Genomic DNA, 13,969 nt, shown 5'->3' on the forward strand with positions numbered 1-13,969 from the left:
TTCATGATGTGGTAATTCCATGATATTCTCAGGACTGAGGCTGTGTGGTCTCTCACATTGCCAGCTTCACTGCCCGGTACGGTGGGAATGCCATGGAATAATTTCAGGTGAAACAGAGGATTCGTTTTATTTCACATTCTATTCTGTACATCCACGTGTAATTCCATCTCGGTGTGACAGTTCATAGACACCAGCTTGCTAAACTGAAAATTCAACCTGAATTTGATCTCTGGTGAGATCTGCAGATCGTCATCAGTACTATTATCATTTATTAGGTTTTTTTCAAGTTAGGGTTTTTGTCTGATGCTTCAAGCTCGTTCCCCTCCCCAGCAGCAGGGCTGACCCCAGACTGCAGCTATGGATAGTGGCTGTAACCAGAATATTTGGGGAGAGCCAAACCTTGTACTCACTGGAAAACCCTATTTTCACTGATTTCTTTCCCCCAACAGCTTGAAATGACAGGATTTCTACAGAAGGAAGTGTCTGAGGAAGGAAGAGGAGCATGTGTTTAACGTTAAGGGAGCTGGGGAACAAGGATCAGGTGCTGAGCAGAGCCGAGCCCAGCCGCAAGGAGGAGCCCGAATCCTGCTCCGTCAGGAATGAGGCTGGGAGGTACCCGGGAAGCCGGAGCGCAGCAATTCCTTGTTGCTGCAGCATTCCAAAATAAACAGGGGAAAACATATGCCCTTCTGTTTCTCCCAGGACGGTGTAACTCTGCTCCATGAAGTCTCCCTCGCCAGTCAGGATGAGCAGCAGCGCCAGGGCAGACCCTGGGGAAGGGGTTTAACCTTCACCTAGGCAAGGAAAGCAATTTCTAGGAGAGCCTGTGCCCACTCAGCTTCCTGCTTCTTCCCAAATCTTCCTTCTCTGTCTCATCCCTCAGCCATGGACTAGAACAAGACAAGGCAAACTCACTAAACCCAGCAGTTGCCATGGGACCACTCCCCAGTCCCTTACCAGCATGAGGAATAGGAAAACCTGCAACAGCCACACTGCTCCTTTCTCTGTTGGATAGATACAGTTTGACAGAACGTTACTGAGACTTTCCAGAAAGTCTATTCCGGCATGATTGCCAGGCTATTTTTTAGGGCTGGTAGCTTTAAATAATCACTTGAATCTTTTGAGTGCTATTACAAACTCATAGTGTAAATATTTTCTATAGCTAAGATAAATATCTTAATAACATTAATGCTGGGAATAGCAAGAAATCTTTGCATTGCTGCCTATTGAGACAAGACCACTGAAACAGGAGTGCACCTCAAATCATGAGAAAATCAGTATAAAAGTAAATAATTCTCATGTATTTCCCCTGGAAATGGGCAGCTGAAGGGATCAGGTGAGTATTACTGACTCTGAACTGGAGGTTTTTTAGTTTAGAGGCTGGATGACTTCATTAAAGCTTCACGTCTCCCACAGGCTGAAGCTGTTTTGTCGCTAGGCTGTTTGACAGCTGAAAGGACACATTGTATTTGAGAATCCTCCCGTTTGAGGATCCATGGGCTGCTGTAATTCTACAGCCTGAGAATTACCCCAGAAAGTATCTGCATCCCTACCCCGGCTTCCCATTTATTCTCTTCATGAGTAGGAAAACACAACATGCTAACTACAGGGTTAGAGAGAAGTCTGAGGCAGAGCTGATCCTGTTCCACACCTACGGATTTTGGCCACACCTCACTATTATCATATGAAAAGAAAAAGAAAAAAAAAAAAACCCAAACAAGCGAAAGGAAAGCAGCCCGGTATGTAGCTGATTCCAAACAACAACAGCGTGCAGGCTCATAAATGCTTCAGAATTGACCAAGAGGAAGCACGTTTCGTGATGACACAATCTTGTTGCTGTAGTCATTCATCGAAGGGAAACTCCCACAGGAAAAGGCATAAAGCTGCTCAGGGAAGGCGAAGAGGCTGCTCAGTGCTAGGCAGCCAAACCTGGGGTTCGATTCACACAGAGCTAAGCATGAGCACCAGCCAAGGCCATTTCCAGTTTTTTTCTGGGTCCCTCAGGGGTAGTTCAGGGTGTGGTTTGGCCCAGCAAGGAACTTCTTACAGAGCGTCAAGTGCAGATGGTGGTGCCAGCAGCACACATCCCTCCTTCTCCGCCAGACCCTTCTGGCTGGCTGCAGGAGGGGCACCCTGGGGAGGCTTCGGCGAGCACTATGGGGAAAGCATCTTCCTGGGTGGGAATGAGAAACAGACTATGCAGAACCTGAATGAGCGCTTGGCTGCCTACCTGGATAAGGTCCGAGCCTTAGAAGCAGCCAACGCTCAGCTGGAGAGCTGCATCCTAGAGTGGCACAGGACAAAGTCTCATGGAAAGAGGCATGACTTCAACCAGTACGAGCAAAACGTCACTGACATGCAAAGACAGGTAAGTCAGAGCTGGGACTGTGTCATTCTGTGCTCTTCTAAGGAATCGGGGTTCTCCTTCATGCTGATGTCTTTCTTTTAAAGAAGTTAAATAAAACCTTTGAAATGTTAGAAATCCTCAGGAAGGTAGTTCCAGGACCTGGGCATAAACATTCTTTGTGTTCACAAAGAGAAGACTGGGCACAAGAAAGGCTGGAAGGGGGCAAGGGGGATTCTGCAGAGACTGGCAGAATAAAGGGATTCATGTGCTGCCAAGTGTTCCTTTCTGTACTGAAACTGGGGTTTGAGTAACTGCGGCTGGGAGAACTTGGTCTTTTTGACTGCACAGGTTTTGAGCAAATTACAAAGCAGGAGGAGTGCAGAGCCTGCCCCTCTCCTGCCGCTGTCTCCAGACAGACTGGGGCATTCCAGCTCTTTGATTCCTGCGGTAGCAGACAATGAAACTACAGGAGTTTTGGGACCAATGAGCTTATGTAATCAGATGGAAAAATACTTCATTGTAATTAAGAAAATAGCAATGACAAATTCCTTATGGATGTTTTCACTATAATTAAAAGGAGAATTTCTGGTTCCTGCCAGTAGTTAATATTAATGTTCAACAGTAACTCTTTCAATCTCCCAAACTCACGTGTCTTCAAATTTAAGCATAATATTAATCTGTATTCATAATGAACATCCTTAGCACTGTAACCATCTGTGTGACTAATCAGTGTAATTAACTTTACATACCCATATGGGGCAAAACCCAAGGCTCTTCCAAAAGCAATGTTGTCATTTACCCTCCACTTTTTATAATACAATTACTTGGCATTCTCAAGGTCCTGAGAAATTCTTTTTTTAAAAAAGGCTTGGAAATGTTATTAATTCGCATCTTTGCTGATTTGGGCCAAGGACTTAATCAAACTCCATGCTCACAGCTAAAAGTGTTGCCTCCAGGCAGTAGATGAGGTGCTCGGACCACAGCCGGTGTACGGAGAGCCAGAACTGTCATCACCCTTTTCTGTTTTAAGGATAAAGAAAGGTCACCATCCCCAGACCCGGCACTTGTGCACTTTCTTTTTTTAAAGAAAGAGAAATAAAAACTTGTTCATCAAGAACATTTATGTGTTCAGGTTCATTTGGAATTAGTAAATCAGAAAGACTTAGGAAGACAGTAAGCATGAAATGACGATGCTGATTGGGGTAAAGCCTTCTCTTTTGAATAGGTTGTACCCAAACCACTTATTTTTAACACTCACTCCTTAAACAGCTGTCCCTGGCCACAGACACCTGGAGGCTGGTGGCTGTCCTGGATGTGGAAGGAAAGGCCAGGAAAGAATCATTTACAGGTGACAATTCAGTGATTGAACTCAGAATTTTTACTTTCTCTATAAAATATTGCAATTAGCAGCATGTCTGCCAGTAAAATGAGTAAAAATATAGCATCTAATTATTAACTATAATTAAGATAATTAAATGTTAATTTAAAAAACTAAACTAATTTAGCATCTAAAATAAAATTTAGACTAAATTTAGGGTTCTATATCCAATAATCCAGAATGTCTATGATATGCTGCCTGTCTGAACTTGGAGGCATATAATCATTTGGGTCCTACATTTTTAACCACTCTCTCCTGGATACCTGAATTCAGGATGAATTCTTGATGGAGCAACAAGTTTTGGGAAAAGTCTTGCTCCAGTCTGACTCCATCCTAACCCAAATACACAATGAAATAGCACCTGTTCTTCAGGTAACTCATTCAAACACCTTGTGCCACCAAATAAGCAAAGTGATCTGCAGGGCATTCCAGGAGATGGGAGTAAGGACATGAGACATGAGAGGTAAAGCCAGTGCAGGAAGCCTTCTTGGAAAATCAGTTTTGAGAAGGAACTGGAGTGTATTTTCTATACAGTAATGTGTGAGTCCTTAATGAAGCTGACAGTTTGCAGACTGGTACTAGAGACGCAGCCATGTTCAAGATGGATGCAGTAAGGAATTGCATGTGACTGTTAAGAGATAACTGGCACATGTGAGATCCTCAGCTGGCTGCAGAGCACTTGGGCTCACACGGCAGTGGGCAAAGCACTGACCAGTGCTCGGATAGCACAGAGAGGCACACAGCAATTCTGTACATGGCACAAAGCTGAAGAACTCAATTTGTTTTCTCCTTGGCTTGTACATTCTACAAGGTTAGATTCAAGAACTGCCTCTTCTCTGTCACCAAATTCCAGGCAGCCATGCATTCAGGGTATTGTTATAGCTCTTGAGCTGGCCTTGATCATGTCCCAGGGCAGTATCCGAGGTGCGCTGCTAATTGCGCAGGAATGCACAGTCTGTTAGCAGATTAGTTAAACATTCCACAGCACCTTCTTCTTCACTACAGAGGTGAACCTTTGACACTTCAGGAGAATTCTGTCATTTCCTTGTTTCTTTGTGATTCATTGAGGTGTGGGAAATTTACTCCAAGGTGTTGAGAGCTCTGTAAATGACTTCTGTACAGCCATGGTGCCCCTTGGTTTGACTGTGGATGCTGAGGGAAGGTAGCTGCTGGGATGGAGACCACACTTCTCTTTCCTCTGTGCTAGAAAAGGACATGATGCCCTTCATTTATGATTTCCTGATAATTATGTGTGAGTTCCTGCTGGAGTTCTTTCAAAGATTTGGCATGGAACATTGAACTTTTCGCATTCAGATCTATAGTTAAAAGCTATTCCACATTATGAGGGACACATGAGCCTTTCCGGTGTGTGATGAGTGCACCAAAGGAACGAGATTGTGCTTCATGCTGCAGCTTTTAGGGCAGTTTTCATATATCCCAAAGCAAAATCAAACTCCTGAATCAATCACTCCATGCTGCTGGTTGATTCAGAGCAGCTACAGGTGCACAACTGAATGGACTGCAGCAACTAGATGCCAGTGGTATTGTGCATGTAACTCCTGGCTGAAGCCTGTGGTGGGTTGAGGGTCCTGTCAGTGAGTGAGTGGCTGCCACCATCACCGCTGTGCATCACAACACCAGCTCAGCAGAGTGTTCATGGACAGGCTACTTTTTAGTGTAATGTTAACTCCAGTATTTTGATGGTACTCAGCCACAGCTTAATGGTTCTTACTGAAATTTGCCCTAAACATGCCCAAGGGAGCTTTGTCAGCGATGCTGAAGAGGATCAGAATCTGGTCTCAAAGCCAGAGGAAGGCAGTAACTGTTACTCTGTAATAGACCATGAAGTTTGTAATGAAATTCATATCCTCTACCTGGCCAGGAATAAGATGATGCCTTCTGGTTCACACTCTCAAAAAAAGTAAGAAAGAGCAAAGTAAGATTATGGAGAAAAATTGCAAAACATCTAGGTGAATCAGGAAACTGAACTGCTTTTATTCCTATGGTCTCCTTAGCATGGGAATTCCACTATTTAGATGCTTCCTATGAGTAGCAAAGAGGCTAAACCAGCACAGATTATTTATTGTCTCCCCATGGCAACACCAACTCTCCTGCTGGATTCTCTGTTTTCCAGATTGAGGATAGCAAGATCACCAATGCCAGCATCCTTTTACAAATCGATAACGCAAACATGGCAACTGAAGACTTCAGGCTCAAGTAAGCTCTTCTTTGGTTTCCTCATTAAATTTGAAAGAGGATTAAACTAAACATTACTTTTCTTGCTAATCTAATAGGGAAGTCATTTTACTGAGGTTTTCTGTTGATACTAGATGAATAAAAACAATGTAGACCAGGGGAAAAAAACCCAAAAGGATGTAAAACCCACAAATGATTGCTGAAGAACCCTGAGTCACCCTGTTTATGATACTTAGTGCAGGTCCTGACGAGCAGGTTTGACAGCAGACACTTGATACTTGTGACAAAAGGCACTTAAAACTGTCATCTGGGATTACAAATTATCCCCTCTAAGCACTGCACTTCCTAGTCCAGCCCAAATCTATTTCCTGGACTTATCACCTCTTCTGTCCAGCTCCACAGGGAACACCTGTCCTTGTGTAGCTTCTGCTTTGGAGTCCCTTACGTCATGCACAGTAACTGAGCTGGTGCATCACTGGCTCCCAGCACAGTCTGATTTTCAGTACATTGAAAGAGAGTTCTCAGATCAACTAAAAAGACAAAATGTTTGTACAGAATGCTTTCAGGCAGGTCTTTCCAAAGGAAAGGATCTGACACTTCTGTAAGCCTTCTCAGGAACCAGGAAGATTTGTCTTATTTCTAGCAGTTGGTGATCAGCTATAAAAAATATCTCGGGTTTTGGTAATATTGTGACAAGCTTGGAAACCCTGAGCACTGCCAGCCCTTCATTATCAGGCAGTAGTGTCACAGAAGGAACCAGTGGAACTGCTTTGAGGGATGGGACTGACAGAGTTCCTCGGGTGAATGGAGAAGCACCAATAGAGCCCACAAAACATGAAGTAAAGGGAGAGATGCTTTCCTTGGAGCAAAAGTGCTTCCCATGCCCGGGGAAGCACAGCAGCATCTCCATGCCTTTGGCTCACTACAGACACTGCAAGAGGTTAGAGAGGAATGTTAGTAACTGGCTTCCATCACATTTCTTCTTGTTTTTCTCAAGGACTCAAAAGTTACCATTTTGGAAAAACTGCAGCAATCAGTGCTTGCTGATACTATTTCCAGAGAATTGTATTCTCAAAGCTTTCACAACCTGCTAAATGTTAACATACAAAAAGGGAAGGGGAAAAAAAAGAAATTTTATTTCCTACCATAAAGGGAGAAAGTGAAATACAAAACTAATAAAAGTAATTTTTTTTGTTAAGACTATTTAAAAATATTTAAATAACATGTGTTAGAAACAGAATTGGTTTCTTTGGTTGTTTGTTCTCTCTAGTTCCCTACATAGACTTATACAAGAGCCTGAATCGGGCAGTTCTCAACATGCACGTTGTGTCTTCTCTTTCCTCATAAAGATATGAAGCCGAGAAGTGTCGCAGGCAGGGAGTGCAGCTGGATGTGGAGAACCTGCGGAAGGAGCTCGACGGCATGACCATTATTACCACAGATCTGGAAATGGAAATTGAAGGTTTGAGAGAAGAGCACATCCTCAGGAGGAAAGACCATGAGGAGGTAGAAAAAGTTCCACTTGGTAAAATCCTATCGCACCAATCTTTACTACCATGTAATTAACTGAGTAAGACCCACAATCTGTAAGTGGGATTGATGATTCAGGACCTAATCCTGTTTCTGAGGCAGCCAACAAGTGTCAGATGAGGCAAAAAGTCTGAGTCTGCTTTACCAATTACACTGGGGTTTCAGAGAGAACAGATTGCTGGAGTCTCTCTCACCCATCTGTCATACACAGCTAATAATAACTGACATATTGGACAGAAATGTTCTCACAAAGACTTAGATATAAATACACGGAGTGCTGCCGCGTTTTAGTTATCACAGACTTTTTCCTCAGTTCTGAATATATAATTTCCTATACTCACTGAAGCATGGAGGGGGTGAGGGTTGGAAGGGATCTTTTTAGTCCCCTTTGTCCACCCCTCCTAAACTCAAGCAGGGTCACCCAGAACAGGCTGACCTGAGCAAAACAGATCTCAAATTCTTGAAGGATCAAAATGAAAAAGAATGGCTGGTGAAATCAGGCAAAATTACTCATTCTTGCAAAATCCTCAGCACAGTAATTAGATAATTCTCAAAAGCCACGCTACTCTGAATTCTCCACAGCTATACTCAGTACTCTCTGTTATTCCCACATTTATAATTCCACTGCTTTAAACATGCTGGTTTCGCTTGATCTGGTGTTGTTTGCAGTTATTACCTAACACCGGACCAAACGTCCTGCTCAGTGTGTGTGGGTTATTAAAGCAGAGACTAAAAACGCAGGGCTTGCACGGTGGTAGGTACAGCTACCTTTGGCTGACCCCCTTCCAGCCCAGGAGAGTTCTTGGACGCAGGGGACCAGCAGAGCCATCCCTGTGTCCAGCTGATCCGCATTCCGTGATGTCATACCCCGAAAGGCTCCTTTGCCTGGGCGCTTTGAAAATGGTACCAGGCACAGAAGGTTGTGCTACACAGAAAGGAATGTTACCCTGCCTGTCTGACTGGTCCTGTAATTATGTTGTTTACACAGTAATTATATGCTTTAATCCAATTATTCCTTTAACAATTACATAGAACTTTTATATTACTCTCCTGTAAACTTAGTTATAGTTCCATAAATATTAACATAAAGGGTAAGAAAGATGAAATTACTGTTAGATTTTCATCAAGGTTTTGGGTTTCTAATAGATAAATAAATAAAAAATGTCCATGCTTCTTCACTGAGTCCATTTCTTCCAGAAACATTTTATGAAAATATCTTCTTGCGTGTTTTTTATTGAGCTGTGTCACAAAAGCAACTGTGTCACCGGTTTAAGTCACATTAGAGTATTATCAATATATAAATTTTTCAAATAACGTTAATCTAATGTATATATAACAATTACCCCCCAAACCTCTCTGGGATTCTGTGGCTCTCTGAAAACTTTCTACATCCATAAACAAGTTTGCTTGTTCCCTCTGCTAACACATGAACAGGATATGGAAGCCAATCGCTCCTCACAAGACTTCAAAGTCAATGTAAAAGTAAACGCAGCCCCTCCCGCAGACTTAGGCAAGATTCTGGCAGAAATAAGAGAAGATTATGAGGCCATAATTGAAAAGAATCGTCAAAGCCTGGACAACTGGTACAAAGAACAGGTAACAGCTATTCCCTGCTCATTTCCAAGCCCCCTGTGACTGTACCTGCCTGACCAGAGTCTGTGAGCTTTTCTCTTGCTTCTGCTCCACAGAGTGCAGCAATGTCCCTGGCAGCAACCCCTAACCCCGAGCAGATCCAGCACAACGAGAACGAGATCAAGGAGTTAAGGAGAACTTTGCAGTCCCTGGACATCGAGCTGCAAGCGCAGATTAGTAAGGTATCTGCTGCAGACATCTTGGGCTGCTCACTCACTCCACGTATTCTCAGAAGCTGTCATGGACCAATTCTCCATTTAAATCCACAGCCTAGCATAACTTTATTGCAGTTGTTAAAGTATGAGGGAAAGTGGAATTCAGATCATGCTCGACTTTGCCAAAATATGCAAAATGGATTCAGCAACCATCACTGGGAAATGAAAAATTTATGTTCTCTCCTTATGACAAAATATGAGGAGAAGAAGAAGACAAGAAGGGAAGCTGACTCCAGGTCTAGAAAGAGAATGTGTCCAGAAGACAGAGAGTAACACAAAGAATGCAGAGTTCATATTTACATCCCCTGTTACCAGGCATGAAATACACAAACTGTGAAAAATATTGGTGGGGAACTTTCACAAATATTACATAGCTCTTACACAGGTTAAAGCTCACATCCCAGAGACCTGGAGACTTTGGAGCAATTCTGGACAGTACACACAGAATGGACAGGACAGACAGCAGTTTCAGGAGCAGGGCTTTGAGCAGAACGGATATGGCAGGGATAAATGACTCCGTTTTGCCTCTCATGCACACACGGCACAGCTTTGTGGTTCTGCTGCCTTCACAAGAATAGTTATGCAAATGCATAAGTGTTTAAATTACCACAGCCTTAATTTTGCAATCTTCTAGCTAGAGACCAAATTTGCTGGTATTTCTGTGTTGTATCTACCACATAAATAATAATCATGGTCTTGGTATTATCTGCCCCATCAGAAACACATGCTGGAAGACACCTTGGCTGACACTCGGAATTACTACGCTGCTGCGCTTCAAAACATGCAGCAGATCATCTCCAGGTGTGAGGAAGAGCTGAGCCAGGTTCGTCATGACATGAAGCAGCAAAATAACCAATATAAGGTCCTTCTTGGGATCAAAACGCGCCTGGAAAAGGAAATTTCCACATACCGCCTGCTGCTGGAAGGGAATGCTGACGGGTAAGGCAGAGCTGCCCCAACTGGAATAGAGAGTCCTCATATTTGGATTATTTATTTGTTTGTTTGTTTATGCTTAATCAAAGCTTGTGAATCCCATACTACATCAAGGGTTGGTATTTTAATGTGATGGATCATAATAAAAAGCCAGAGTCACTTTGAGTACAGACACACTGGTATCCATGTAATTTGGATTACCTAAATTAATATAACTTTTTATTAAAAAAAGAATAAAATTCTCCACTCCCACAGCATGGCCACCTCAGCATAGGAGACTGCTGGCCTCATTTTTATTCTCTTGTCTGATTTGTATGAAGTCAAAAAAGGAAGATCAGCAGCCTTTAGAACTGCAACTCTCAGGCAGGCAGGACAGAGTTGCCCCAAGTGGGAGGGTCTTTGTCAGAAGCCAAATTGGAATCAACCTCAGCAACTTCAAATACACAAGAACCAATGCACCTGTCCCAGGAAGCAGTAGTGAATGTGTCCAGGGATGGTTTCCCTTTACCAAAGGGAAAGTTCACATGGTATAAAAGCATCATTCTTTTTCCTTCTTTTTTTTTTAATTTTATCTCATAGTGGGATAAGGTCTCCTTAGAAACAGGAAGAAGGGGATGAATAACTTCTTGAAATGAGTAAAACATTATTTTCTCTCTATTTCTTTATCTTCACAGGACAGCAAGAAAATCTGAAACTAAAGGTAAAAGTTCCTTACTTTGTTCTCTGTAGTGACTCTTAATTACCAATCAAATTTTACTCAGGGCAATTTTACCCTCACCTGAGTGAACTGTGGAAGGTGTGCATGGCAGGCTCACTCAGGCCTTTGAGAAGCATTTCAGTGGTTCCTGGCTGCTGTGAAGAACTCACTGCAGAGCCCACGGGGCTGTGCCTGCCTGAGCCCCAGCCCTGTCAGTCACACATGTGGCCACAGCTCAGGCTCCAGACTAAAGCTTTCCTGGGATATGAGGAGGCAAGGAGACTCCACTGGCTGACTAAAACAGCGTTAGGGCTTGAGAGCAAACCGAAAATCTGCATGTCTGGAAACTCATATTCTGGCATGGGCATGACCTGCAGACATCCAGGATAATCTGCTGGATTTGCATTGGCTGGGCTGTCGCTGTGTTATTCATTTGCCCTGACCTGGACCAGACCCAGGGTGACTTTCTGGCAGCACATTTCACACAGAGCAATAACAAATATTGATTTGAAGGAGAACATGTAGAGAAAACTTCGTTGAGGAGGCAGCAGGCAAATGACTAAATGCGGCTTTCTCTGCATCACCTTGTTTCAGCATTGCACCTTGACTAATTAAACTTTCTTTTCTTCCAGAACACTCTGGGCTGAGCAACCGAAAGCTCAAAGCGATTGTCCACGACAGTGTGAATGGGGAGGTGGTGTCCTCCACCGTCAACGAGCTTCCCCCACAAGCCTGAAGGAAAGCTCTGGCAACCTGCAGCTTTCCCGGCAGCAGCTCCCACGGCTCCTCTGGGAACAGCGCCGTGGGCTGGCTCCCCGTGGGTCAAACACAGATCCTGCAGCCAACGCGCTTCTCAAATGATCTGCAGCCTAACACTGCAAAGTGCCACACAGAGCTGGGTATAGCTGACATGGGTAGTTTAAAGAGCTTTTAGTCACCAAAATGCAGAAGAAAAGCTGAATTAAAGAAGAAAAGTTGAATTAAAGTGACTGGCTGAGCTAGTGACAGATGTATTCTGCACATCTCCTCAGGACAGGAATATCCATATGGGATTCAGTTATCACTCTGCAAATTAGCTATAATTTAAGGGGAATAAACTCTCAACTTTTTTCCTGGTCTTATGCCTCTCATCATATACCTCACTGCAGCAAATAAATTTTTATCCATTATTTGTCCTGGTCCTTGGAATATCTGATTTTGCTTTCCCTTACATATGCCCAGTCCACTGTGGCAGTGTCACTGACACGGCTCAGGACAGCCAAAGCCTCATTGTTTCAGGAGGGACAATACTGAAAGAACACAGAAAAGAGGAGACACAAGTTACAGCTGACATTTTTGTGAGCAAAACTATTCAACCTCCCTATATACAGCTTATCAATGTCACCATTTAAAACAGCATTATGAGTAGGAGAGTTGCAAAGTCACTTTACTAAAAATAGTCCCCCAGAAACATTTCTTTATTCTTCAGTTTGCGAGAAATTTTCTAGCACTGTCTTTACATGCTTTCCCTCAGAGCCTGTAAGTACTTTTGCAGACACTCATTCTTTGATGACCCAGGTAATTCAAAAAACCATCTCAGTTATTTGGTCTCAAGTTAATGTTCACTGTCTCTGTTGAAGGGTTCTGCAGTCAGGCCAGACTGGTGTTTACAGTGCATGCTAACATCAGGGAGAGCTGTCAGCCTTAGCCAAACTCAGGCTTCCTCCCTTTCTCAGCTCAGCCCAATGCCCGAGTCAGCAGCAGACCGACAGCAATAGACCTATGCAAAGATAAAATCTGGGCAAGGGAAAGAGAAATACCATTAGGATGTTTAGATGAGGAAGAGTGTAAGGCAGAAGGAAGAGAGACTAAATGGAACATAATGAGTGTGTCAGGGATTTGCATTCCAAAGTCACCGTCTGTGTGTCCAGGGCAGTCTCGCATTCATGAGCGACATTGTCATCATGTCCCGTCATCCCCACACACCATGGGCTCTCACAAAAGGGCTCCTGTTACCTGCCTTGCTTTGAAACAGGGCTCACAAAGGGGAAATCACAAAGGAAATGCAGATTCAACTGAACAAAGTCCACTACTGTGATACAGTGTTCTGCTACTGGCATGTTCCAACGAGTTCCTGATCCCCCTTTGCCCCCTGCAGCCCAGCTCTCCACCCTTGTTGCACAAAGAGATCCCAAAAGCATTGGATGGATTACCTAATGGTTTCTTTAAACTGGGTAAAACTTGTAATACAGGATTAGTAACTCCTGGCTAATTAAGAGTGTCCTTCCTTATGGTTTACCAGATTTAACAAGGCAGACCTGGTGTTTGCAGCATCTGGACAAAATGTGCCCAGATCTTCTTGAACAATTTTCTGTGTTATTTAAAGATATGTTCATATATCAGATTTACATACCAGAGCCACATTGCTGTGACACAAATAATTATAAAAACTTCTAAGTAGCCCCTTATTTCTACATCAAAGGAAAGTATGTGCTTTGTGCTGGGTTATTGTGCTGAACTACAAGAAAGAAGGAAAGAAAGAAGGAAGGAAAAGCAAATAATTGAAGTGCCTTATGGAACACACCTGTCCTTATTTCACGTTCCTGAGCAATGCTCTGGCTTTACTCTGCCCTGGTGTCTCCTCATGCAGAGGTGAGATGCGCTCCCCGTGCCTTATGTCGCACTCAGCTGTGGTCTGAGAGGTGCTGGATAAGAGGCAGCAGAATTCCTGTTCTCCTCTGCTGAGAGGGAGCCGAATTCCCACTCCACTCCACCACTCTGATGATTTTAACCTTCTCTTACACCTGTGCTGCTGCACTCTGTACAGGTCAGACCAGTACAGCTCACAGCACCATCCTGTCCGTTATTGACACCATCGTGCACTGACAACTCCAACAGAGTCATTCAAGTGTCTTTTACTAAGTGGAGTAAACCAATTAGTCCTTAAACATACTAACAGGCGTTACACCACATTCTGTTTGTTTCTGGGAAAAAATGCTTATTTCTGGAGAATCTTTTACAGCTTCAGAATGCTCTGTAGAACTGCAGATCTTTGCGTTGAA

At 43.4% G+C, this 13,969-nt stretch overlaps 1 protein-coding gene across 1 annotated transcript; it reads left to right on the forward strand.

Moving 5' to 3' along the window:
- Positions 1 to 1,957: 1,957 nt before the first annotated feature.
- LOC120763702 (keratin, type I cytoskeletal 23-like) lies at positions 1,958 to 11,821 on the forward strand. Its single transcript, XM_040087207.2, has 8 exons — positions 1,958 to 2,368; positions 5,860 to 5,942; positions 7,271 to 7,427; positions 8,886 to 9,047; positions 9,140 to 9,265; positions 10,017 to 10,237; positions 10,906 to 10,931; positions 11,561 to 11,821. The coding sequence occupies exons 1-8, from the start codon at positions 1,958 to 1,960 to the stop codon at positions 11,662 to 11,664; spliced, it is 1,290 nt and encodes a 429-aa protein (XP_039943141.1). The 3' UTR covers positions 11,665 to 11,821.
- Positions 11,822 to 13,969: the final 2,148 nt, after the last annotated feature.

This window comes from Hirundo rustica, chromosome 27, assembly GCF_015227805.2.
Source record: "Hirundo rustica isolate bHirRus1 chromosome 27, bHirRus1.pri.v3, whole genome shotgun sequence".
NCBI lineage: Eukaryota > Metazoa > Chordata > Aves > Passeriformes > Hirundinidae > Hirundo > Hirundo rustica.

Bases quoted from the DNA above. Each gene is read 5' to 3' on its own strand.
- LOC120763702 (XM_040087207.2), top strand. From the start codon at position 1,958: ATGAGCACCAGCCAAGGCCATTTCCAGTTTTTTTCTGGGTCCCTCAGG. The intron at 2,369-5,859 runs GTAAGTCAGAGC...TCTGTTTTCCAG, and splicing joins TCACTGACATGCAAAGACAG to ATTGAGGATAGCAAGATCAC. The intron at 10,238-10,905 runs GTAAGGCAGAGC...TTATCTTCACAG, and splicing joins CTGGAAGGGAATGCTGACGG to GACAGCAAGAAAATCTGAAA.